Here is a 27,111-nt window from a genome sequence, read left to right on the forward strand (position 1 = left end):
AGGCCGAGCTGTGAACATAGAGGCAGATAGTTTAGCTAAATTTGCTAGTTCTTTGGATGAGGGTCGCCATGTTTGGTTCACCCGTCATGATCCTATTTATATCCCTTTCCATGTTACATTTGATCAATAAAATTTAGCTTTCCCCCTAAAAAACAGAGGGAAATTTGTCTAAAAAACAACTAGGGAAATGCAAAAAAATGCAGAGAATCTAGTGTGGCGGCGCCACATCCAAAATATCCAATGCGGCGGTGTCGGCATCGGTGCTGGCCATGGAGATGGAGCCGGTCATTCCTAGTGCCAAGAGGATAAAACTAATGGACACCCATGAAGCGACCGTGGAGAGAAGCGAAGAATGGCCGCCCGGACCGGAGGGCGGTGTCCACGACCACATCAGCAACCTCCTGGACGCCGTCCTCGGTGAGATCATCTCCCTCCTCCCCACCAAGGACGGCGCCTGCGCCCAAGCCCTCGCGCCACAGTGGCGCCACCTCTGGCGCGCCGCCCCTCTTAACCTCGATCTCCGTGACCTCCCTGACGATCGGGAAGCCCTCCTTGGCGTCATCCTTTCTGCCCACCAGGAAAGCTTGTTGCTTAACTCCATTTTCGGCGTCCGTTGTCTCCGGATCAACTCCCCTACCCTTAAGAGCATCGGATTTGTACTATCCCCGCCCCGGCGGAACTCATCATCGAGGATGCCCCTTTTCTTGAAAGGTTGCTGCTCCATCTTGACTTGCATGGGCCAACTGAAATCTCGGTTACCTCTGTGCCTAATCTTGAGACATTGGGCTGCATTTCTGAATTCTGCGACTCCAAAATCATGTTTGGCTCAATAGTTATTCAGGTAACTATGCATGTTGTACTTCTTGCATTTTCGACAAGGCTTGTTCATTAGTTGCATTTGTTACAAATCATCTACACATATTTATGTCTACTGTGCTAAACTGCTAATGTTGTGTTCTATGCTTGATAAAGGGATTGTACATTAGTAGCCTGACAACTGTGGTGCATAATGTCAAGATCTTAGCTATCAACATGTATATTTACAATCTGGATATGGTTATTGACTTGATGAGATGCTTTCCTTACTTACTTACTTACTTACTTACGAAGCTTGTTATCCCAAACAAATTGGGGTAGGCTAGATATGAAGCCCTTTCACGAGGACTTCCCAGGAGGTCACCCATCCTAGTACTACTCTCGTCCGAATGGGTTTCATACCCAAAAGACTGGCTAGTTTTTACGTTGGCTCACCAAAGTCTATCACAACCCTTAGATATGAAACCCTTTCACGAGGACTTCCCAGGAGGTCACCCATCATAATACTACTCTTGCTCAAATGGGTTTCATACCTATGGGACTGGCTAGTTTTTATGTTGGCTCGCCAAGCCTATCACAACCCTCCTCCTTTACCCGGGCTTGGGACCGGCTATGCCTAGAAGGCATAGGCGGCGTTTGATGAGATGCTTTCCTTGATAAGCAAATAGGTAGTTTTCCGATTAAATTAATTCATGAATAAATCATGAGCATGACATTGACAGCATTGATAACACACTGGTTATGATCTAACAGAGCATGTACTACGCATATAGTAGAAACATCTACGCATATCGCTAGTACTGCTACAACAGAAAGAAACATGAGAGGGGTAAACGATGTATACCCTCCAATCGGCCATGCGGCGGCGGTGGCGGTGGCAGTAGCCGCGGCATCCTCGGCGGCCTTCTTGTCGGCTTCGGCCTTCTCAGCGGCGGCACGGTCGGCGTCGGTCGACATGGTGATGACGAAGGTGATGTGGACGTAGATGAACAGAAGCGAGCAGTCGCGTAGTCGCTACCCAAAAACCTAATCGCCCCTCTCCCGTACAGGATCCGGAGAGGCGGGGTTTCAGAGGCCTGCTCTCCCGTCAACCGTGTATGCGGTGAACGGGACGGAGTCGCCGGCGGCGGCGGCAGCAGAGGAACGACGTGGGCGTGGAGGCGGAGATGCGTTCTGTTTTGTGGCGGCTAGGGTTGGCAGCGCCCCACATATATATGTGCGGCTACGCGTGGAGAGACGTGGGCTGAACCCACGTCCAAGTCGGTAGCCCACGATCCGACATCTCAGATCATGGCCCCACCTGTCAAAGACTCTCCGTTCCTGACCGGCAAAAAGAAGCGCATAGGAGTGAGCTCGGCTCGGCTCAATCCCGCAACCCGCGGCGCGTCGTGACGAGGCGTGGCGTGGCGAGGCGAGCGGAGGAGGAGGAGTGCGCGAGGGCCTCATCTCTTCTCAAGCTCCAATGGCATGAGGAAGAGAATCCCTTATAAACCACTCCAACTCTCCTTCCACTTCCGGGGTGGGACTAAACTTCCCACCACCATGTCATGCCACCTACATGGGCCCTTAGAGATCAATCTGAAATTGTCATATGGGCTCTAGGCCCATCTCATAGTTCAACAATCCCCCACCGGATCTCAGGGGCCCAGTTTGTCCTTTGTTCCAAACGCTGTTTTGATATACCAGCATCTCAGTGGAGACCGATTAAGGTTGAGCTCCACCTAGACCAAGTAGTTACACTCCTTCACAACTGAACAATGGACTATGCTTTGAATTGTCAGTTTGGCGTCAAGAAGTTTCACCACAAGTCTCACTGATACGAGGCTGCCGAAGGCCGACCCCTCGGGTGGAGCATATTAGTCACACTCCTGGCCTGTTCATGAGCTTGCTAGAGATCACCCCAATCTCATAGACTGTGACCAGCAGTCGGGCTCATATACGTGTGTGTTCCTCCAAAGATCGCTCTGTAGGATAGCATCTTGCTTATTATAAGCCTTGGAACACATTAAGACAGTAGTCATCCTTCCATACAGTTTCCGAGAGTATTGCATCTCCAACGGAGTGGGTTAGTAAAGTTACTCTCCTCAGTTCACCACTGGCTTGTTTTCCCAGGTCCTACTTCACGGGATCTCTGATCACATAGATTGGGTTACTACCATGGCAACTCATGCGGGTCTCATACCCATCTCCTTTGATGCGTTATCTATCACAACACGTGATAGCCCTTTAGTAAAGGGATCTGCCAGATTCTTAGCCGTTTGAATATAATCCAACGCTATCACTCTGGAGTTCCTCAATTTTCTGACAGCTTTCAATCTCTTTCTTATGTGTTTGTTGGACTTCATGTTGTCCTTTGAACTCTTCACCTTGACAATAACTGTTTGATTGTCACAGTTCATAAGGATGGACGGAACCGGCTTCTCAACCACTGGCAAGTCCATCAACAGATCTCGAAGCCATTCTGCTTCGCCACTCGATGTGTCTAATGCTGTTAATTCTGCTTCCATTGTCGATCTTGTTAAGATCGTTTGCTTGCAAGACTTCCAGGAAATAGCACCACCTCCAAAAGTAAATATATACCCAGCTGTGGCCTTCATCTCATCAGCATTAGAGATCCAATTCGCATCACTATACCCTTCAAGTACCGACGGGTATCCGGTATAGTGAAGTCCATAGTTCATAGTACCTTTCAGATAGCGCATAACTCTCTCAAGAGCACGCCAATGTACATCACCCGGTTTGGAAACAAATCGGCTCAGTTTGCTGATAGCAAATGCGATGTCAGGCCTCGTTGCGCTCGCTAGATACTGTAGTGAACCAACAATCTGAGAGTATCTCAATTGATCTATAGTTGTGCCTTTAGACTTTCGAATCAACACACTAGAATCATATGGTGTTTGAGATGGTTTGCAGTCCGAATATCCAAAACGACTCAACACCTTCTCAACATAATGGGATTGCAAAAGTGTAATCCCACCCTCATCATCTCTCAATAGCTTGATGTTCAAGATAACATCAGCCACTCCAAGGTCCTTCATCTCAAAGTTCTGAGATAGGAAAGACTTAACCTCCTCGATTAACTTGAGATTAGTCCCAAATATCAATATGTCATCAACATACAAACACAGTATAACTCCTTCGCCCCCACCATAGCGATAGTATACACATTTGTCAGCCTCATTAACAACAAAGCCAACAGATGTCAACGTTTCATTAAACTTGTCATGCCATTGCTTAGGCGCTTGTCTCAGGCCATACAAAGATTTCACCAACTTACATGCCTTTCCTTCCTGACCATCTATCACAAAGCCATCAGGCTATTGCATATAGATTTCCTCCTTTAGCTCTCCGTTCAGGAAAGCCGTCTTAACATCCATCTGATGAATGAGAAGACCATGCGAGTCCGCCAACGAGAGTAATACTCGAATGGTGGTCAGTCTGGCCACAGGTGAATAAGTGTCAAAGAAATCTTCTTCTTCTTTCTGGGCGTAGCCCTTGGCCACAAACCTAGCCTTGTACTTTTCTATCGTACCATCGGGCCTAAGCTTCTTCTTGAACACCCACTTGCATCCCAATGGTTTGCAACCATAAGGACGTTCAGTAAGCTCCCAAGTCCCGTTAGCCATGATGGAATCCATCTCGCTATGGACCGCATCCTTCCAGTAGTCAGCTTCTGGAGATGCATACGCTTCTGAAATAGAAGTGGGATTATCCTCCACGAGGTATATGAAGAAATCATCACCAAAGGTCTTTACAGTCCTTTGTCTCTTGCCCCTACCAAGGGATTCCTCATTATCCTCCTCAGGATTTTCATCATGTGTTTGATTATAATATTCCATCGGAATGGCAGGTTCAGGAGTCTCCTCAGATTCCTGTCTAGAAGTGCTTTGTACATCTCTCATGGGAAAAATGTCCTCAAAGAATGTAGCATCTTTAGACTCCATAATTGTACCGACTTTCATGTCAGGTACCTCAGATTTCACTACTAGAAATCTATAGCCAACACTATTCATAGCGTAGCCCAAATTAACATAGTCCACAGTCTTTGGTCCAAGCTTACGCTTTTTGGGGATCGGCACATTAACTTTCGCCAAGCAGCCCCAGGTACGTAAGTACGAGAGTGTTGTCCTTCTCTTGGTCCACTTCTCGTAAGGAGTGATCTCGTTATCCTTTGTCGGAACTTTATTCAGGACATGACAGGATGTCATTATAGCCTCCCCCCACCATGCCTTGGATAAACCCAACGTATCTAACATGGCGTTAACCAAATCAGTTAGAGTACGGTTTTTCCGCTCGGCAACCCCGTTTGACTGGGGTGAGTAGGGAGGCGTCCTCTCGTGAATAATGTCGTGTTCCGCACAAAAGGCATCAAACTCTTTCGAGAAGTACTCTCCACCACGATCTGACCGGACTCGTTTAATTTTCTTTTCAAGTTGATTCTCAAATTCTGCCTTATAGATTTTGAAGTAGTGTAGAGCCTCATCTTTAGTATTTAACAGATACACATAGCAATATCTAGTGGAATCATCTATCAAAGTCATAAAATATTTCTTTCCACGTTTAGTCAACACACCATTCATCTCACAAAGATCAGAATGTATGAGTTCCAGTGGCGCCAAGTGTCTCTCCTCTGCTGCCTTGTGAGGCTTGCGAGGTTGCTTAGATTGCACACATGAATGGCACTTAGAACCTTTGGCTAAAGTGAAACTCGGGATTAAATTCGATTTTGCTAGCCGCGTCATAACACCGAAACTAATGTGACAAAGACGTGAATGCCATACTTCAGATTCATTAACACTCAAATGAATATTGTTCACGACTTTATTACATAGATCTGCAAGAGAAAGGCGGAACATGCCTCCGCATTCATAACCCTTTCCAACAAATAGTCCATATTTCGTAACAACTAATTTATTAGACTCGAATACCAACTTAAACCCTTCTCTACATAGAAGGGAGCCACTAACGAGGTTCTTCTTGATGGCGGGGACATGCTGCACGTTCTTCAGCTGCACGATCCTTCCCGAAGTAAACTTCAGATCGACCGTGCCAACACCAAGAACAGAAGCACTTGCGCCATTCCCCATCAGTACGGACCCGTGACCTGTGGCCTGGTAAGAAGAAAATAATGAAATGTCAGCACACACATGAACACCTGCACCTGTGTCGACCCACCAATCGGTGGACGGCCAAACTGAAAATACAGCAAATAAATTACCGTACCCAGATGCACCACTCTCATTGTTGCTCACAATCATATTGACAGACTTGGAGTCCTGCCCTTGCTTCTTATACTTGTTTGGGCACTTTGTTGGCCCAATGTTCAAGCGAACCACAAGTAAAGCAGCCCTCATCCTTCTTGTTCTTCTTGAAGGTCTTCTTACCTTTCTTCTTAAAGTCGGCACTCTGTTGGACACCGTTCATTCCCTTGGGCTTGTGGGAATTGGAGTTCTTCTGATGCACCATGTTGGCCACAGAAGTTCCTTCGACCCCTTTTCCGTGCGAGTCCTTTGCTCTTGAATTCTGCTCAACACTCAGATGGCCAATGACATCCTCCACAGAGAATTCACGCCTCTGATGTTTCAGAGTGGTGGCAAAGTTCCTCCAGGAATTGGGAAGCTTAGCGATTATGCAGCCCGCGACAAACTTGCCCGGTAACTCGCACTTAAGAAGCTCAAGCTCCTTAACAATGCATATTATCTCATGAGCCTGCTCCAATACAGGACGGTTTTCAACCATCTTGTAATCATGGAACTGCTCTATAATATACATCTCGCTCCCTGCATCGGCAGCCCCGAACTTAGATTCGAGCGCCTCCCACAAGTCCTTGGCAGACCGCACATGCAAATATGCGTCAACCAGCTTATCTCCAATCACGCTCAGAACTGCCCCGAGGAACACGACAGTGGCCTCCTTGAACGCCTTCTCCTGATCAGGAGCGATCGTTCCTGTGGGAGTCACACCGGCGACCCAGAACACGTTCATGGCAGTGAGCCATAAGGTGGTTTTAGTCTGCCAACGCTTAAAGTACGTCCCCGTAAACGGCGACGGTTTCAGTGCAGCAGCAAAACCAGAATTCGAAAAACTCCTACACATATTAGGTTTTTGGATTGATAAGCAAATAGGCAGTTTTCCGATTAAATTAATCCATGAATAAATCATGAGCATGACATTGACAGCATTGATAACACACTGGTTACGATCTAACAGAGCATGTACTGCGCATATAGTAGAAACATCTACGCATATTGCTAGTACTGCTACAACAGAAAGAAACATGAGAGGGGTAAACGATGTATACCCTCCAATCGGCCATGCGGCGGCGGTAGCCGCGGCATCCTCGGCGGCCTTCTCAGCGGCGGCACGGTCGGCGTCGGTCGACATGGTGATGACGAAGGTGATGTGGACGTAGATGAACAGAAGCGAGCAGTCGCGTAGTCGCTACCCAAAAACCTAATCGAAACGCATAGAAGTGAGCTCGGCTCGGCTCAATGCGTGGCGTGGCGAGCGGAGGAGGAGGAGTGCGCGTGGGCCTCATCTCTTCACAAGCTCCAATGGCATGAGGAAGAGAATCCCTTATAAACCACTCCAACTCTCCTTCCACTTCCGGGGTGGGACTAAACTTCCCACCACCTTGTCATGCCACCTACATGGGCCCTTAGAGATCAAATCTGAAATTGTCATATGGGCTCTAGGCCCATCTCATAGTTCAACATTCCTTGCTTGGAGAAATTGTATATCAAGGTGGCCTTCCTCATTTGTACAGTCCATAGCGTACTAGTGGTCACTGTTCACCTGTTCTATTGATCTACCAGCTGTTTTCAGGTGGTTAATTTTTCTTTTCCATGCCTATTTTCAGAGAGCTCAATCAGGAAAACCAAATTTGTGGCGTCAGAAACATCACAGTCTTCTCAGATCTCTTGACATCCGTTTGAAGACAATAGTGATGGGATTATATCCGGGCATCAAAACACAAGTTAGCTTTTCCCAATTCTTTGTGCTGAACGCGAGAGTCCTAGAATCACTTAAACTGGAGGTTGAATCTTGTGATTACAATGATGAATTTTTCACTGAGCAAACATAGGATGCTTCAGATGGAGAAGAGGGCTTCTAGAGGTGCTCGTCTTTGTTTCAAAAAATATTGCCGGCATGCTGCTTCGGGTATAGTTCATGTCGGTGATTTGGATTCGACTGATCCCTTCACATGTGAATGTTGGAAATTGGGTTGGCCTTTCATTTTTCTTGCCTGTCTCGTTTTGTGTGCTTTTAGTAAGAAACGCTTGTATTATACCAAACCTTTATGATATCTAAACAAGTCATTTGATGGAGCCATGCACAATCGCACTGAAAATAAATTCAGGACTGTTTTCAGCGAGAAACTCCTCGCGGTGCTGTTTTTGATTCTCCAGTGGAGCATCGTTGAAAATTTGCATGCTACTGAACTCCATGATTTGACTGATGCTGAGTGCACAAAGCCTGAAGAAACAAGTTGGCTTTCTGAGACATGCTGCCGAGATTGTATTTTGAAAAGAGAGTTGCGGGCATAGAGGAAATGTTCGCCTAGTTTATGGTAACATTAGTTGGTCTGGTGGAGTGAATACTGATGTACACCTGCAATTTCTGGGCTGAATCACGCTGTCAGCTACTGGTGTTCTTTATATCCACCTTGTGGCTGAAGCTGCAGGAACGAATGTTCAGGTAACAGTTAAACTGACGACTCGGACCCTCCATTTTTGCTCTATAAGGCGAAACTGTCATAGTATTTCAACTTTCAACACTGCAGGTTCCAGTACTGCAAATAAGCCACAAGATCCACCGCCCGATACATAGCAATTGTAGCAAAAACATGCCGCCAATCTTTACCTATATAATGCGACATCTACTTGCATTAGCTCTTTTAATTTAATTTATGTTTTGATGTAATTCTGCATGGGAGCACAAAATTATACATACATTAACACAACACGGACATAACATTTTCTGGACTACGAAACCAATGCTCTAAGGTAGCCTTTTCAAGTACTTTTTTAATTTTGGCCGAGATCAAAACATATGACATTTCGTCATGAAATTTTGCACGCAGTTAGAAGACATTAATATGCTGTTAAATTTTCCAAAAGAAAAATCAAATTACTGTTCACCCAGGAGCATGTGAGCTTGAGCTCATTTTGAATATGTTCGAGCCATGGTATCTATAAGCGGGTAAGCGCTTCATATCTTCCATTTAGGATTGAATATTTGAATCATACTTCAAAATATGCTTGACTCGGTTCATTAGTTTGTCAAACTGGGAACTATCTACCATGGCACAAATAACGAGCGCCTCACTTTTGCCTGAATGGCAAATTCCAGCAATTGTATTGCATGGCGAAGTGATCATTGAACAAACATGATAAACTTATTGTTGTGTTTAAGCCTAAAGTTAGCCTGAAATTATGATTCACTCTTAATCTTTAGACCACACTCTATCCGCTCTAAAATATAACGTGTACACGCTTCTTAACTTTTATCTTAACGGGAAATTTGTTTAAGAATATTTGAACTATGTGAGACACAATCGATATTGATGTGTTCATATCAACAACACTTTACATTGGCATCAATTTTGTACCGAAAAATACACACAATTAACTATCAAAAATATCCACACGAATCTCAATGTAAGATTAATGACATAGTACTTGGATGTACAATATTTATGACACATCTAGATATGCTTTAGCAAAACTGTTAACTAATAACCTGTCAGACTTGTATCTTTGAAGAAATCTATTTTAGTTGTCCAAGAAATTGGCAATCCTAAACAATGACAATAACACATTTTAGTACCAGTCATGCTTCATCCCAGTAATTACGAATATGCCAATCACTAGTCTAATGATGATTTAGAATCTTAGCTAGAACATTTCGTTGGATCACAACCGACTGAAAAAAAAAACAAGATATTGTAAGACAACAGCCGGTTAAATATTAGCTTCTCAAATATGACTTCTAGTTTCAGACGTGCAAAGCATCAATACGATTATATAGTAGTAACATTGAATTGCACCCTTTGGGTCATTTGGGGGCTAGTAATTAGCCATCCTTGTACCTTACGAAAACTGCAAGTATATACAACTCGAGGTTCCTCTCTTAAATTTCACACAGTTCGTCATCACTGAAAGCATCACGATTCTTTTTCTAGGCGTAAAACATAAAGGTAACTTGCATCTAGCCGTCTGCGTGGTGCCAAAATAGTAAGCATGCCAGCCTGGTTTTTATCTCGCTATATCGTCAAAACTTCGGTCAGTTCAAAAAAGTAGCTGAATTCGCAGCAATGCGATCATGCCAGTGACAAACAATTATTCTCAATCAGCACTCTATACGGACTGCGCCGCTTTGTGTCGATACGAACTTGGGCTTCCTGATCACCTGCTCCAAGCACTGGATGGTATCCCCAACCTGGTATTCGTCGCAGTCCTCGATCACCAATCCACAGTCGGTACCCTTGTCGAGCGTGTCAGCATCCTGCTTCTCTCGCTTCAGCGAAGAACACGGACCCTCAAAGACAACGTCTCCGCTTCTCAACAGTCTCATGGTTCCAGTTCTGCTAAAGCGCCCATCGGTTATCCGGCAGCCAGCAATCTTGATGTCTGGCCCTTTTGACTTGCTACGCCCTTTCAGCTCGAATATGTTCAGAACCTCAGCCTCCCCTGAAATTTGGGTTTCAGCAGTCCCTGGTGCCTTCTCCACAATCAGCCTTCCCATTTCCTCGAGGAGATGGTAGATCACCTTGTGCAGCAAAATCTGAAGAGTAGGCATGGTCAAGTCAGCTAAATTCATTTTCCAGTTTCAAAGTTAAAAAGACTAAAAAAAATCAACCAGCGAATTTAGACTCTTAACAATATGTATCATATACTTTCCTTTTGGGGAACATATGTTGTGTACTTGTGGAACATATAGAATGGGACCAGATTTAACTCAGGATACTGAGAACTAGCGATATGAGAACTAAATCGAGTTTATATAGGCAATATTAGAGGGACTTTGGGCAATCTCACTTCCTGTATGACATTCAAAATTGATCAGAGGTTGAGATCGGGATTCTCTTATCATATTTCAAGTCCAGTATTTAACGAGGTCAATATGATGTAGGCCATATCCTCAATTCCCCACACACATAAGAGCTGAATTATGTTTACTCTTCCTAAATTCACTATAACATATCCTAGTGTCTACACAATATAAAGAAACATCAGAAACAAGAGAAAGAGAAGGGACGCGGAGTTTCTGCTCCCGGGTTCATCTGCACCCCCTCTCAGAAAAAAAATCAAAACAAATGCTAAAAAAATTCAAAAAATTCCAAATTTTTTTGGGTGATAGATAATTTGATGCGTGAGGTCCACTCCAAATTTCAACCCATTTGGACATCTGAGAAGCTCTCGGCAAAAAAGACAAAATCGGGGTCTGTAAAAATGTTTACTGTTCACACACTGTTCTGACCCGATTTGTCTTTTTTGCCGAGAGCTGCTCAGATGGCCAAATGAGTTGAAATTTTGGGGGGACCTCACGCATCAAATCATCTACCACTCAAAAAAAATTGGAATTTTTTAAATTTTTCTAGTATTTTTTTTCCTAAGCGGGAGCAGATGAGCCTGGGCACCGAGTTGGATTTCCGAAAATGTTATCTTAAGTAAGATCTACCCTTTTTGCACGTAACCCAGGTCCCAGAAGGCATATTTACATCCTATACTGAGCATTAAAATATGACATAAAAAATCACAACCAATATCCAAGCCATAGAACTTGATTTCTACCAAAGGTGTACACTTAATCAAAAGCAGTACAGGCACTAGAGCAATAATAAACATGGTACCTTTATGTTGGCTTGTGTTGCTCCTAGAGTAATCGCACTCGGTGGATCGCGAACGTTGAAACCAACTATGCATGCTCGGCATGCTTGTGCCAGATCAATGTCATGTTCACTTACAGGGCCGACACCAACATGAACAACATTCACAAACACCTACAAAGAAGGTACCATAGGCATGACTGAATCTAACAGAAATATCGGCATACTGTAAATAGAACATGGGTGTGTCTAGGGCACATCTAGATGTGCCCTAGTTATTGCACATCTAAGTGAGTGAATCAAGTAGAAAGAAAAAAGTTAGAAAGAAAAAGAAAATATTCACACGAATCTCAAAGTAAGATCAATGACATAGGACTTAGATGTGCAATACTTATGGCACATCTAGATGTGCTTTAGCAAAATTGATAGAACATATATCATACCAAACCACTGGAACAAACCTACATTACGTATGGTCTAAAATGCAGTGTCAGCGATCAGGAATTCAGCACTGCTTGAGTGCTTATATAGTCAAGTTTGTGAGACTACAAAAATAAAAATGAGGCATCCAATGTGGTCAAGAAAATACCTGTGGGCTATTAAGACTTCTTAAGGCATCCGTAACTGCTTGAACACTGCCCTGTACATCAGCTTTCACAATTATGGGCATCTCAACTCTTTCAGGCGTCTCTTCTCCAATTTCTGCCTCCTCTGTCATGTTTTCATCAATCTTCCGAAGCCTATCTTTCTCCTGTTTCTTCTTCCGCCCTTGACTAAGCATTCTTGCCCTTTCCTCGGAGTCAACAACCACTACATCATCCCCAGCCATTGGGAGGCCCCTCAGCCCCTCAATCTCAACAGGCATGGCGGGTTTTGCAGACTCTGTTACTTTCCCTACCGTGTCTCTCAGTGATCTAATTCTTCCCCACTCTGCACCCACAACAATGTATTGTCCACTGACTAATGTGCCGGACTTAACTATAGTTGTTGCAAGTGGTCCCCTGCCCCTGTCCACCCTTGCCTCCACCACAAAAGCTTGAGCAGGCCCATCTGTTCTGGCTTTCAGGTCCATTATCTCGGCCTGAAGGAGCAAAGCCTCTTCCAACTTATCCAAACCAAGTTTCGATAATGCAGAAATTTCAACAACCTGTACATCACCACCCATATCCTCCAAAAGCAATCCTTCAGAACCAAGCTGAATTCTGACCCTCTCAGGGTCAGCTCCAGATTTGTCACATTTGTTTATGGCAACTACAATTGGAACATTTGCTACTTTTGCATGTGACATAGCTTCAAGTGTTTGAGGCATCACACCATCATCTGCTGCAACCACAAGCACTACAATATCTGTGACAGCTGCACCTCTAGCCCGCATAGCACTAAATGCAGCATGCCCTGGTGTATCAAGAAATGTGATAGAGGCTCCAGATTGCATCTCAACAACAAAGGCACCTATATGCTGAGTGATCCCACCAGCTTCTTTAGCAGCAACAGATGTTTGCCGCAGGGAATCCAGAAGCGATGTTTTACCATGATCAACATGACCCATAACTGTTACAACAGCAGGCCGTGGTTCAACTGTGCCTTCACCTGTGTGCATTCTTCTGATATTAACACCAAGTTCCTGTGCAAGAAGGATGAAAGATATCGATTAATATCATGATTCATAAGAAATAGAAGCTTTCCTAAAGCTGCATAAATATTTCATGATGACAAAGCTTAGGTGTAAACTGGAGACAATAGTACATATAATTAACAACAACATCAGCGTATGTAAAATTTGAACATGTAAGTTTGCGCCAACATAATATCATCAAAAAAAGTAAGAATTCCATTTTTAGTGAATATATGGTCAGAAAGGGGGGGAAACCTGGGCACAAAATAAGCATAGAAAAAAGATTGCAAACCAAGGCACAATGCACGACTACACTTGCTAAATGGAAGTCAACCAGTGAACACAAGTTGGATCCACCCTTCTCATAATCGACAGCTTGAACTTGCTTAATGAGAGCACTAACAAAATAGCAGAATATGAAGAAATAAAGAATGTGTTTTAGCATCACCATATCACACCTTGCAACAAGATCATTTTGATAGATGAGGTCAAATGCAACATCCAGAGTGATTTATAGCCATTGTCATAATGAGTTATAGTCTCATATGACATGATATACAACAAATAAAGTTATCCTGGTACGACTGGTTACTAAGATGAATATGCTTCAGAGTAGCATACAGAAACATAGAAGTCGCAAAAGGAAGATTATAAATACATACCATACCCACTAGCTCAGCTAGATCGATGGTAATAGAATCGAACTCTGATTCAACCCTTTCGCCAAGATCTGCAAGTATGCTTTGAAGCGCATTGATTTTTGCACCAGATCGTTTAGATAGGTCACGCAATGTCATCCCATCAAAAATTTCAACAATTTTATCTGGCGCTGATTTGGTCAGCTTTGGTTTTGGTGCAACATATGGCGCTTCTACAGGAGGTTGACTGCGAGTTTCCTTTCTCACTCGCTTCTCCCTTTTCGGTGCTTTTAGCCCAACAACATCCTCCTTTTTCTGGTGCCATGCCAACATATACACACCTGCATGAAAATTCCTATAAAGAAGACAGTACTGTCACCTAATATATAAATCCTAAAATCTGCATCAAATAACAATGTACCGATAGTAGCATACCTACAAAACAAGACCTACATTTAACGACTAAAAAATCTGAACAGTCGCTCCAGAAGATGAGATAAACAAAGATAGAGTAGAATTAGAGTATGATAAAAGAACCTAGTGAATGCCTTTCCCAAGCAAGGTCAGATAAGATAAGAGGTAAATACATGACTCCATGCAAAAGTTGCAAGATCATTTAGTGGGGTGCAGGAAATTAACATGGTGTCGAGGTTGGCTTTTCCAAAGAAATATGATTCAGATTCCTTGTGTGAGATAACACTCAAATTCAATTTGATGCACTGAGTGCGTGCCATAGTTTGTTGAATATGTCAATGTAACAAGAGTAGCGATGCCACCTGAATAATAGGAGAGCAGATTGACACACCTGATAGTGGACTGTTTAAAGACCGTACAGTTAGCAGCACCTTGGAGTCCATTGCCATGGACGAACTCTGCAATTGAGAATTAAATACTGATCAAATCACTGAAACATAGACTTATGAGGTATCCAATAAGGAAGAAAGTACTTGCTCTTAGAAAAGTGACCAAAAAGGACTTCATGAGGATTCACTATGCTAAGCTAGAGTCTGAGTCCATTAAGTTCATCGTGTAACATATGAAATACTCTTCTCTAACCAATAGAAATCATAAACCAAGAACCGAGTATAGCCCAGCAATGGGTGAGCGGTGGCGTTAGCGTGAAGGTTCAAATCCTATGGTGTGGATTTAGCCTCGTTTATCATTTCCTGGATGGAATAAAGCTGAGCGTATCACTGCTTCTTAAGATATGCTGAGGGGATTCTTCCTGCACTGTAATCTATTTATTTTTAAATAATAACATAGGCGGTACAGACACTATGGGCACACTTGGAATGCAGGAGTTGAATACACAGGAATAGGAACAACATGGACGAGATATAGGATCTAAAAACAAAGAAAAATAATATAGAAGGGTGAAAGGAGAAGGAGAAGAAACTGAAGTGTGCGTACTCCCTCCGTTTCTTTTTAGTCTGCATGTAAAATCTGTCTGAAGTCAAACTTCGTAAAGTTTGACCATCTTTATAGGAAAAAATATTAACACTCACAATATAAAATAAAAATCATTAGATGCATCACAAAATTAATTTTCATACTATACATGACCATAGTATTGTAGATGTTCATATTTTTTATTATAAATTTGATCAAACTTTGTGTAGTTTGACTTCAAACAAATCATATATGCAGAGTAAATACATCTTCATCTCACTCAAGCGAGGTGCTACACATAAGTGCCCTCCCCGTGTGAGACAGTACTTGTAACAAACTTTGGAGCAGGATGGTACAGAGGGAACAAAGCAATATCACAAACTCACAACTATAGAGATGATACTATGGCAGAGATGGAGGTGACTTTCCAGAAAATGACAGCAGCAGTCAAGAATTATTCATGTTGATGAAACGATAAGATACTTAGCACGCAAATAGTGATCGTACTAGCAATGCTTGAGGCCTTCCCAGAAAACAATGCTAGAGGCTAGAGCTTAATTTGGCAAAACAATGATTGGACAATTAACAAGCTAAAATGGATCTATGCAATTGCGGTACGACATCAATTGAACTTACGTGATAGCTTTCCCAATGTCCCACTGGCGAAATGCTTCGTTCGACCATGATCTGAGCGGAAGGCCAGATTCAAGAGGCCTGTGTGGACATCCTGCAAATTATGTCTCCAATTGTTAGTCCCGTGCTGCGGAGGCTCCAGCCGTATTTGTTCCATGCGAGGAAATCGAGTATGTTCTAACTGCGCGCTCTAGGAACAGGAAATGCAACAGATTTCAGAGAAGAAGGAGCCCTACCTTTCTTCGCAGCATCCGCCAGGCCATCATCGTGCCCTGGGCAAGAGAGGCGCGGCGTCCGGTGGAGGAATGGCAGAGGAGAGGCGCCGCGTGTGACAGAGGAGCGGTGGCGGCGCGGCCGCGTGAGCTAGCGCGCTAGCGCCGCCGGCGGGGTGGGGACCGGGAAGCGCGATGCGGGGAGGCTTGGGGTCAGGGTACCCGGCGGCGGGTCCAGGGAGGAACGGTCGCGGGAGCGGCGGGACGAAGGGGACGAGGAGGCGGGATGACGCGGCGCAGGCGGCCCGGCGGCGGAGGGGCGCGGAGGTGGAGAATTTTCCCAGCAGAGCGACTAGGTCCGGCTCCTTCCTATCGACCCGTCGGACCAGCCGCCCACCGTTGGATTGGGTTGGAGCAGTCTGGTCCGTCGATCAGCCGGTAGAACGTGCCCCTCTGCTGTCAAATGGGTGGCTCCACCGTGAATCTGTAGCAGCAGCAGCTGACTGCTGGCGCAAAATCACAAACACAATTGCATCAGCGCTCTCTCTCTCAATAAAAAAACACAACTGCATCAGCCGAAATGTAAAAAATCACACCAGAAACACAAGCAAATCACCACTAATCTCGGTCTCCAAAGTTTTGTTGGGTCCCTACCGTGAAGCTACTGGTCACCTGCTCGGTCATCCGTGGGTGATGGACCTTGGTCACCGGCGTCGTCCTAGTCGTCGACCGTGCAGAGAAGACTGAGGGGCGGGACCGGTCGCCGAAACCCGCTGTCAGACATGGCCGCCGTCGAGGGTCAAAGACATGGGGAGAGATATGGTTACCATATAGGGAGATGGCGAGGAATGGTACCTTTGGATGAAGGTGGGGGGTTGGGCAAGGAGGCGAGCAGAGATCAAGACGGTGGCGACAGCCTGGCGATCTCTAACCCTAGTTGGTCGCGTGGCAATGGCAGTGCGATGTTGGTTTCGTGTGTGCTTTTTTCGAGACAGAGCTGGTGTCATGCGTTGTCGTGATTGGTTTGCTTGACTGTTTTTTGTACATGGACTCAAACGGTCTCAGCCTGCACCAGACTAAATTATCGTAGGGGCCTGACCCATTCCAATCAAACCAAAGGCATCCAAACACGAAACCACTAGTTAAGAGTTACCCCTTGCAAAGGTCACTCTCATCTTTTCGGACGCCAAAGTTATGAGTTTTTGCATGGAGGTTAGGGCAACAAAGTCTACCTATATCAGATGTTGCTAATCACATACATATTGCGGAATAAAGTACTTGCTTGGTATGTGGATGGGGGGCTGACTCATGGAGACATTCTTTGCTTGAGTTTCGTATGACGCCCTGTGTATGGGGCTTGGTGGATGAGGAGCTTTATGATGATATTCGTAGGTGCACCGAGTCGAATGCCAAAAACTGGATGTTTGAGCTACAGGACATGCTCTCTGAACAAAAATATGCGAACGTGTTAGTGACGCTTTGGGCAATATGGAAGGCAAGGAGTGATGTGATATATGAACAGATTTCTCAGTCGCCTTTCGCCACTAGTGGGTTCATTGCAAGATTCATAGCAGAGCTAGATACGGACGCCGTAAGGACTGATCCCCCCACCCCTCACTTAGTCCAGCCGTCGATACAACGATCAGGATGGATTCCTCCTCCTAACGGGAAGCTTAAAGTAAACATCGATGGTGCTATGTCTGAAAGTCGGAGGAAATATGTTGCTGCTGCAATATATCGTGAAGAGGATGAAACTTTCTTGGAAGCCTCAGTACTGGTCATGGGAGGAAATATGGAGCCTAGAACTGTTGAAGCGGTAGCTTGTAGGGAAGCATTATGCCTTGCGCATGTTATGAGACTGAGTTCACCGGTTATAGCTTTAAAATATGTAGGGGTAGTCAGGATCATTGAAGAAGAAACGTTGGGTGAAAATGTTATGCTCATTAAAGAGATCACAGAGCTAAGGCAAGGAAGAGATGATGTCATTTTTAAGTTTGAAATTAGAAAGTGTAATGGGATGCCCACGATATTGCAAGGTCTTCTCTCAACCTTAGCATAGGGCGCCATTTATGGCACTTAGAGCCTTCGGACTATGTAGAAATCTACTATCAGTGTTAAATAAAGTTTGTGGGTGTTTTGCTAAAAAAACTTCTCAAACGCGGAGAAGTGGGAGTTTTTTTTTCATAGATTCGTTTATTCAAAAAGGTTTATCTTTTGAATCGTGTGTCCAAATCCCAAACCATTTTTATCGTTAGATTTCTCACGTTGATATCTTCAAAACTAGATCACATGTTAATAGGTATTAATAGGTTTCAGCTAACTTTTTTCAAAAAAAACAGGAAAAAAAAAGGAAGCCAGAAGCATTTTTTCCCTTTTCCCTTTTTGAGAAGCATTAAATGTATGCCTTCCTCGCCTTAGAGCACAAGCCAGATAGCTAGTTATAGTAGTATATTTTGTTGAATAGATATTGGAAACAATAACACACAAGTATTGGAGTTCATAGGTATATCTTTTGTGTATAAGTTTTTGATCCATCAATCCAATGAAACTTAATTATGGTATGAGGTCGTTGTATAGATATACCATGTTAAGGTTCAATTAATCTTTGCATGAGGATGATGAGCAAAGCTGAAGACATGGCTATAATACGTGTAGCTTCCGGCATGAAAAAAATAAAATAAAAATTAGAACAATGAAGTTCTATAATGAACAGTGAATTAGTCGCATTGGTATTGCCTTTTTAGAAGAAATAAAATAAAACAATAAAAGAAGATAATAATAAAAATAAACACAAACTTACACAGAAATTGTGTTATTACAAAATATGCAAGAATAAACATATAATAGTGGAATTAACCTTAAAGATGAAGAAAATAAAACAAATCAAAATAATGAAGTTTTCTAATGAAGAATGAATTGGTGAATTTAGTATTACCTTTAAGAAGAAAAGATAATGAAAAAACTAAAAAATATATAAATAATGATGTTTTGTAAGAAAGAATAAATTAGTGGCATTGGTACTACCCCTTAAGAAGAAAGGAAGTGAAACCAATAAAACAAAATGATGACAAAAGTTACACACAATTTACAAGGAAATTGCACTTTTTTATAATATGCAAGAATAAACATATAATAGATTTTTGCAAAATCAAATAGTTTCCTAAGAATTAATGAATTAGGGGTATTGGTATTATCTTAAAAAGATAGAAAATAAAATTACAATAATGAAGTTTTCAAAGAAATAATGAATTAATGGCGTTGTTATTACTACCTCCGTCCTGGTTTATTAGTCCTCCTTGTATTCATGGCCATATTTTGACCAAGATTTTCACTAATAAAATATAAGTTGTACATAGACAAAATAATATCATCGGAAACTATATTCAAATACGAATCCAACAATATTTTTTTATGACACACATTAACATTTTGTTAGGTAAATTTGTGGTCAAAATTTGACACAAAATACGAAAGGGACCAATAAACCAGGACGGAGGTAATACCTTGTAGGAAGAAATAAAACAAAAAATATAAAATAGTGAAAAACAAATGCACACAATTTACATAGAAAATGTGTTTTTACAATATGCAGGAGTAAACATATCATAGTGGAGTTGTCCTTAATGATGAAAGAAAATAAAATAAAAAAAAATAAAATTTAAAAATAATGAAGTTTTCTAATATAGAATGAATTGGTGACTTTAGTATTACCTTTTAAGAAGAAAGAAAATAAAAACTAAAACTAAAACAAAATATAATTATTGAAGTTACTAAGGGAAAATGAATTAGTGGCATTTGTATAACCCATTAACAAAAATAAAAAAATAACGACAAAATTTACACACAATTCACATAGAAATTGCCCTCTTTTTGTCATATGCAAAAAATAAACATTTAATAGTGGATTTATTGCAAGAATAAAATCTCCTAAGAAGGAATAAATTAGTGGCATCGGTATTATCTTTTTTTTAGAACGAAGGCTCAAGAAGAGTCCGGCTTTGAATTAACGAAGCCATCAACCGGCCAGGAAATTAAGATACAAGGGTGTTGAACGACAGCTTACAACACAACACACACCATAAGGCACTAAGGAAATCTAAGAATGAAACACAGTCTGAAGTGGAGTCGCCCTACAAGAAGGGAAGCCCAAGGAAGGAGAACAGAACAACATCAAAGGACAGACCAACGCTCAGAGAGCGAGCATGGCGACTACAACACCAGGAGACGATATGACCACGCACCCTCCTTCTCCCTCGACGAAGGGGAACCCTTTCCCCTCGTCCAGGCTCGTGGACGCCGCACCGTCGGCCGAGAGGAGGCACTCACCCTAGAGCTGGGAGGAATGCAGACCGGAGTACACCTTCGTCTGTTGATCACATGAGCACCTCATTGCAAAAGATGTCCTTGTCAGAAGCCAAGCCGCACCCCTTGGACGACCAAACAGAGGGGGTAAACTGCAGAAGAAACCTTGGAGCAGAGGAAGCTGGGAGCTAGAAGGCGGCGAACTGAACCGGAGAGGCCTGTCGGTGCTCCAAACAGGGGAGCTCGCCGGACTGCAGTCACCGGAATCCCAACCCACCAGCCAACCGACACCAACCACACTCATAGCCCACACACCTACGCCTCAGGTTCCCCCAACGCCGCCCCCAAGGAGGACACGACACAAAACGCCGACGGCGCCGAATCCAGAGGATACTAGACTTTCATCCGGGAACCGAGGGGAGGGGATGGGGAGAACATACCTTGTCGATGCCTCCAGGGAGGGGCGCGACGTCCGTGGACGTCGCCACCGGCAGGCCATCCGGGACGGCCCAGGGATTTCTCCCGGTCAGGAGCTCACACCACCGCGCCCGGCCGGTAGCCGTACGGTGACCGGGGTCACCAGCAGCTGGATCCGTCGGCGGCAGAGGCCAGAGGAGGTGGACGGGCGCCATACTTCAGATCCAGGCACTGGAGGCCGACGGCACGACCCCGGGCCACAGGAAACTTCTGTCGGAGCCTCGCCGCCCACGCGGCCGAGGAGCCGATCCAGCATCCGCGGGCGCCCCTGGCGAACAAGCGGGACCGCGCCACCACCCGAGGCCGCCGCCCCGGCGCACCAGAGACCCTCCGCCCGAACGACGAAGCAGCCGAGAGCCTCGCCGTCGCCCTCCTCGACGGTCGCACGGGCTTGCCCGGCGGTTGCCTCCGACAACGGCGAGGGAAAGGGGATCGATGAGGGTGGCGGCGCGGCGGAACCCTAGTCGCCCTCGTGTCGCCCGCGGGGCGACGCGAGGGGGGGGGGATCGCATCGGTATTATCTTAAAGAAGGATAGAAATAAAATAAAATAATGAAGTTTTCTAAAAAACAATGAATTAGTGACATTGGTGCTACCCTTAGAGAAAAAAGGAAATAAAACAAAACTTAAAACAAAATCAAAATAATGAAGTTTTCTAAAAAAGAATGAATAAGTGGCATTGGTGTTATCCTTAAAGAAGAAAGGAAATAAAACGAAAAGTAAAACGAAATCAAAATATTGAAGTTTTCTAAGAAAGAATGAATTAGTGGTTTTGGTATTACCCTTTAAAAAGAAAGAAAATAAAACAAAAACTAAAACAATCAAAATAATTAAGTTTATGAAAAAGGAATGAATTAATAATATATTGATATTATCTTTTAAGAAGAAGGAAAATATATTTTTCTAAAAGAAATAATGAGAAAATTGACGCACTATTTAGCCCGAAATTGCGCTTTTTTATAACATATGAAAGAATAAGCATAATATTGATTTTTCGTGTTGGGCACTGTGTCTGTTGGTGATGGCAACTGTGTGTGCTGGTTGTGGATGATGCATGGTTGCTCTTCATGTCAGTGGGTGGTCTGTATTAGTTGTGTAATATGTGTGTTGTTTTGGCAGGGCTGTAGGTTAGGATTTTTCATCATATGACAGATTTGATGTCGGGTGTTTCAGATCTTTTCAAGGGTTCAACAACGATGAATGCGGCTCCAGGCGCTGGTCCTTATGGTCATGTGCATGAAGACTTTCCGGTTGTCATGATAATGTCATGCCGACTCAAGTGATGACAGCGGCGTATCGACGGCTCGTTCTGGCGGCGGTAGTTGTAGTTCGATGGTCTTGAAGTCTTGATGTGATTTTTATTATGTTTAGGGTGCTTTTTACTACCGGTGAACTTTGATGATATATCGGAATCATTTTTGAAAGAAAAAAAAAACACAATGCCCAACACCAAAAATCAATATCTTGTCTTTCTGGCGTCGTCTTTAGACTTCCTTCTCGTCATGCGTTACACTGATCTGGAGACTATCCACGAACCTCGTCCCTTCAGCCAGTGCCGTGTAATTCCCCTCGAAATACTCAGCATACTCGATAGCTCTGTACCTCGCGTCGCCGAGCCCCGGGAGCGGCCTCACCATGCCGCCGACGCAAGCCTCCTGGAACACCACCGCGGTCGCCCGGCCTCTCTCGGCGTCCGCCATCACCCTGTGCTCGGGGCTCTTGTATCTGCCGTTGGTGAGGATCTGGAGCATGTCGCCGACGTTGATGACGAGGGCGCCCGGCAGCGGGTCCAGCGGGAACCACCTGCCGTCCCTCCTCACCTGCAGGCCGGGGGTGTCGTCCACGTGCAGCAGCAGCGTCAGGCCGAGGCCGTCGTGGTGCGGCGTGATGCCCAGCACCTTGTCCGGATGCTGGCACGGAGGGTAGTGATGCAGGGCCACGGTTTGCTTCTTGCCCCGGAAGGCCCCGGCGAGCGCCTCCGGCTCCACCCCGAGGTCGCTCGCCATGAACGCCAGGAGCCGGCTCGTGAGCTTGGACATCTCCAGCGAGTACTTGTCCAGTGAGGACCTAAATGCTGCCGGATCGGCCGGCCAGAACTCCATGCTCCTCTCCTCCATCAGCTGCGTCTTGAGGACCAGGCTCTCTGCCCAGTCCAGCTTCCCGCGGGATGCTCCGAGGAAGTGGTGCCCGAACCCTTCGAACCCGCCGGCCTTGGTGGCCACTGCTTTCTTCATGTCCAGCGGCAGGCGGAAGAACTGCGTAGTGCTATCTTTCATGTCTTGTGCAACTGATTCCTCAACTCCGTGGTTTGTTAGCTGCAAACGAAGAATACTCTAGTAAATTCGATACACACAGTCCCGTAGACAGATCAACGGAGTATATCTTCCAGTGCAGATAGTTTTTGGGCGAGTGAATTGTAAAAAACATCGACGCTTCATGCTAGGTTTACAGGAACCATATATTTACGGAATTGTGCCAAAAAACACTACTCTCTCTGTTCATTTTTGTAAGACGTTTAAGACAGTTGAAATTGAACTGTTTTGGGTGTTGTCTTAAATGCCTAAAATGTCTTACAAAAGTGAACGAGGGAATAATTTTTTTACAAAAAACACTAGTCACTGGCTTAGACCGTTTTGAGCACGATTATGACAGGTGGGTCCTGCCAGAAGGGATGACGTGGCACAACATAACGGTTCGCAAATAGACAGAATAACAGGGACTGATTTGGAAAAGAGCCTGAGAGGATAAGGTCATCTCCTCAGCTGTGCGCACGAGCTCCCGGCCGGCGAGCTCGGCATGGACGACGGCTCCGCGACGCCCCGCCTCCTTCTCCTTCTCCTCCTCTATTCCCCCGCCCCCACCTTCCTCCCACTCCCCGGCCTCGGCCTCCCCTTGTTGCTCACATGCATCGGCTCCGGCGAGGAGAAGAGGATGCGCGACGGCGGCCCGCGTAGGCGTGAAGAGGAGGCGCGACAACGACGGCCATGGATGAGCTCCGGCCGGAGCTGTGCATCAGCGGGGCAAATCCACTAACGGTGGGCATGGAGGTGCGGTCCATGTCCCTCGACCGTGAGCTCCTCTGCCGGCGGTGCCCTCCCCTATCTCTCCCATCTCTCTCTCTGAGGTCGGTGCCTTCCTCAATCTCTCCCATCTCTCTCTGATGCGTGCCTGATGCTCAAGCCGACGGCGCCGGAGCTCAATCATGGCTGCTCGATGCCCAAGCTGGATCAGCCGGAGCTCATCCATGGCCGCTGATGCTCAAGCCGCCGCTGGAGCTCCGTTGCCTCGCCGTCCTAACCGACACCGCCGCTGGATCCACGCCCTCTTGCCCGTCCCAGACAACGCCGGACCTCCCCTGTGCCCCGCCGCCGGCGTCCACCACCGGGGCGGTGAGAGATGAAGGTCACGATCTCACGGAGAGGACCCGATTGCTTTTTTCTTTCTCAGGGTCCTTTTGCAAAAAAAATTGTAACGGGATGTAATTGACTATTTTTTTGCCACGTCACCCCTTCTGGTGGGACCCACCTAATAATCGTGCTCAAAACGGCCTAAGCCAGCGACTAGTGTTTTTTTGCAAAAAAATTATAAAAAAAATAATGTTTTTTGGCACAATTCCGTAAATTTGTGGCTCCTGCAAACCTAGCCTGAAGTGTTGATATTTTTTGCAATTCACTCGTTTTTGGGCCCCCGCTTTCAGTGCCAAAACTTTGCAAAAATTCAGGGGAAATCCTTCCTTTTGCCTGACTGATTTTCTACCCGAAATCAACCGCCTCAAAGGATCGCCACGTGTCCCCGTGTGGGCGCAGGAATTGCTCAACCTCCTCTGCCTTATCTCATGCAGCGAAGCCCCTCCACTCGTTCTTCTTCCACCCACACGCGTTGACTACATCCTTTTGGACGTCGCCGGCATGTCTTCACACGCTCCTCCGCCACTACTCCCTCGCTCAAGCTGACTTGCGCTGCATGGACTACAACGAGAGCACCGTTGCTACAAAACCACGCTGCAGTGCTTTGAGTGGAGGAAAAACATTTTTACGAGCGCCTCGACACCAGTGCGAGCTGACGTTCGCCGGTGCTCGCGGGAGGTGACGGCAGGTGGTGAGATGTCGCGGCGGACGCTGCTGCGAACGAACGGGACTGCAACCAGGGGCTCTCCGGTGCTACCATGGAGCATCCTCCGGCCGCCGTTTGCTGTGACGGAGCATCGTCAGAACGCCAGAGCTTCACGGTGCTGCGATGGAGCATTTGTCGTGAGACCTTTTACGGTACATTAAGATAATATGAGCCGTTTATTTTTGTGCATGAAGGGTTTAGATGAAGTAATACTACACCTGAATATGAGCAGTATTTTTGAGACAGAAGGGTAAATTTGGCATGTTCAATTCCGCTGGGGGACATGGCAACCGGCGCCGCTGCTCCCGTACGTCGTTTCCCGGAGAGATGTGCACTGGTACTGGCTAGTACGTAGCAGATCAACTTAGCAGCTAGCTTCGTACGTGAGTTCATCAAGGATTCCTGGAGATCAATTTGTATGTTTGTCTGTATCTCGACTATTCCACCTGCCAGGTTGCTTTGGGAGATCAGCTTGTACGTTTGTGTGTGTCTCTCGATCAAAAGCATCGGCAAATCAAGTCGTACAAGTATATGCCGGAAGGTATTTCGTGTATGGGGTTGTGCTAACAGAGATTGATGCACCAGGAGGGCTGAGCGAGACGCGAGCAGTCGAGCACGCCATGGTTAATCTCGCAGGGCTCCTCGAGGCGACATGCCATCTTGCCGTCGTGTTGGTGCTCCTTGTATCATGGGAGGTTGGTAGAGGGAGGCAGCTGCCTGATGGAGGCGGGCAGGCCGCGTCAGGATTTCGGCGAGGTCGCTCCAGTGCGTGGCGTTGTGAAACGACCAAGGGAAATTACATATCTGTCCTTCAATTAAAATTAAAACTGCAGCATAATAACCGTTGGATCGACTTAATACTACCCACTAATTTCGGTAGTATGATGTACCGTAGAAAATCTCATCGTCGGGGCCGCCGGAACATCGCCGTTGCAGGGATGGAGCTTTGCAGAGCATCACCGGAGCATCATCGAGGCCGCCGGAACACCATCATTGCTGCAATGAAGCATCTCCGAGCAGTCAGAGCATCGCCGCTGCTACAACAAAGCATCACCGGTGTTGTTTTGGGGCATTGCCGGGCTGTCAGAGCATCACCGATGCTGCATCGAAGCATCAGCGGTGTTGTGTTGGAGCATTGCCGGGCCGTCGGAGTATCGTCGGTGTTGCAACGAAGCAGCACCGGTGTTGTGTTCGAGCATTGCCTGGCCGTCGGAGCATCGCCGGTGCTGCAACAAAGCATCACCGTTGTTGTGTTGGAGCATTGCCGGGCCGCCGGAGCATCGCAGGTTCTGCAACGAAGCATCACCGGTGTTGTGTTGGAGCATTGTCGGGCTGCTGGAACATCGCCGGTGCTTCAATGGATGGTTGCAGCAGCGTCGTTGTCGCAACCTGGCGCTGCACCTATGGCCGTGCATGGCGACCTCGTGGGCGGTTTCCCGTGAGATGACCTGTGAGTCTGTGACGGGGCTGCCGCAACCTGGAGAAACGAGGATGCTGTGCAGATAGCCGATAGCTAGCTGGTCTAGAGATCAAACGGCCCAAGTCAAACCAAATCAACGGCTGACAAGGCGGTTTATAAATCCCTAACATCAGCCGGTTTACTAGCTACTAGGAGCATGCCAAAATATTTGCATTTTCGTCAAATTAAACTTCGAAATAGGGATGTCTGACCTGGAAGAAGCCCCAGTCTCGACACGCAGAGCCGAGCTTGGCCGTCTCCGCCTCCGAGGAGTCCGGGTCGAGCAGCCTCGCCATGTCTACCAGCGGCACCTCGTAGTTCTCGTCGTCGCCCACGACGACCCCGTCCCTGACCTCGTCCGGCCGGGCATACCTGTCGGGGAGCACAGTGGAGTCCGCGAACGTGGCCGCCGTGGCGTCCGTGATCTCGGCCCTGCTGAGGACGACCTCGTCGACGACGCGCTCCATCGGTCCTCCCTTGCTCGTCACCCACTGCAGAAATGCTGAACTGCGCTGTACTACTCTCGTTGATGTCCCATATACTACCTTCAATCATCAAAGAGTAAATAAAAGAGAGAGCCCCTACATAATGATGGTTTTCACCGGAAGAAGACTACATTTCCGGTGC

At 45.7% G+C, this 27,111-nt stretch overlaps 2 protein-coding genes, 1 long non-coding RNA gene and 1 pseudogene across 5 annotated transcripts; 2 read left to right on the forward strand and 2 right to left on the reverse strand.

The window, feature by feature from the left end:
* Positions 1-269: 269 nt before the first annotated feature.
* On the forward strand, positions 270-8,646 carry LOC147992139 (uncharacterized; annotated as a pseudogene).
* A 1,262-nt stretch (positions 8,647-9,908) lies between these two features.
* Positions 9,909-16,506, reverse strand: LOC125529171 (Translation initiation factor 2, small GTP-binding protein). 3 transcript variants are annotated; one of them, XM_087528080.1, is made up of 7 exons: positions 16,159-16,506; positions 15,926-16,016; positions 14,677-14,772; positions 13,925-14,241; positions 12,237-13,271; positions 11,672-11,821; positions 9,909-10,602 (listed from the first exon to the last, which is right to left on the reverse strand). In XM_087528080.1, exons 1-7 carry the CDS (start codon positions 16,186-16,188, stop codon positions 10,168-10,170), a joined length of 2,154 nt encoding a protein of 717 aa, XP_087384206.1. In that variant the 5' UTR covers positions 16,189-16,506; the 3' UTR covers positions 9,909-10,167. The 3 variants fall into 3 exon arrangements, with proteins under 3 accessions (XP_087384206.1, XP_087384208.1, XP_087384212.1); XM_087528082.1 differs by having other exon boundaries at positions 13,925-14,255; positions 14,706-14,772; positions 16,159-16,505; XM_087528086.1 differs by having other exon boundaries at positions 14,706-14,772; positions 16,159-16,503.
* A 5,868-nt stretch (positions 16,507-22,374) lies between these two features.
* LOC125524506 (2-oxoglutarate-dependent dioxygenase 11-like) lies at positions 22,375-27,003 on the reverse strand. The gene is made up of 2 exons (XM_048689548.2): positions 26,697-27,003; positions 22,375-23,227 (listed from the first exon to the last, which is right to left on the reverse strand). The coding sequence occupies exons 1-2, from the start codon at positions 26,949-26,951 to the stop codon at positions 22,397-22,399; spliced, it is 1,086 nt and encodes a 361-aa protein (XP_048545505.2). The 5' UTR covers positions 26,952-27,003; the 3' UTR covers positions 22,375-22,396.
* Positions 23,195-25,552, forward strand: LOC125524510 (uncharacterized). The gene is made up of 2 exons (XR_007290791.2): positions 23,195-25,177; positions 25,258-25,552. It is a non-coding gene; the product is annotated as an uncharacterized LOC125524510 (long non-coding RNA).
* Positions 27,004-27,111: the final 108 nt, after the last annotated feature.

This window comes from Triticum urartu, chromosome 1A (assembly GCF_056163025.1).
Source record: "Triticum urartu cultivar PI428250 chromosome 1A, HENAU_Tu73, whole genome shotgun sequence".
In the NCBI taxonomy this organism is placed as follows: Eukaryota; Viridiplantae; Streptophyta; class Magnoliopsida; order Poales; family Poaceae; genus Triticum; species Triticum urartu.

Bases quoted from the DNA above. Each gene is read 5' to 3' on its own strand.
- LOC125529171 (XM_087528080.1), bottom strand. From the start codon at position 16,188: ATGATGGCCTGGCGGATGCTGCGAAGAAAG. The intron at 16,017-16,158 runs GTAGGGCTCCTT...CATAATTTGCAG, and splicing joins GGCGGATGCTGCGAAGAAAG to GATGTCCACACAGGCCTCTT. The intron at 10,603-11,671 runs GTACCATGTTTA...CCTACTCTTCAG, and splicing joins CAACACAAGCCAACATAAAG to ATTTTGCTGCACAAGGTGAT.
- LOC125524506 (XM_048689548.2), bottom strand. From the start codon at position 26,951: ATGGAGCGCGTCGTCGACGAGGTCGTCCTCAGCAGGGCCGAGATCACG. The intron at 23,228-26,696 runs GTCAGACATCCC...CTTCGTTTGCAG, and splicing joins GAGACTGGGGCTTCTTCCAG to CTAACAAACCACGGAGTTGA.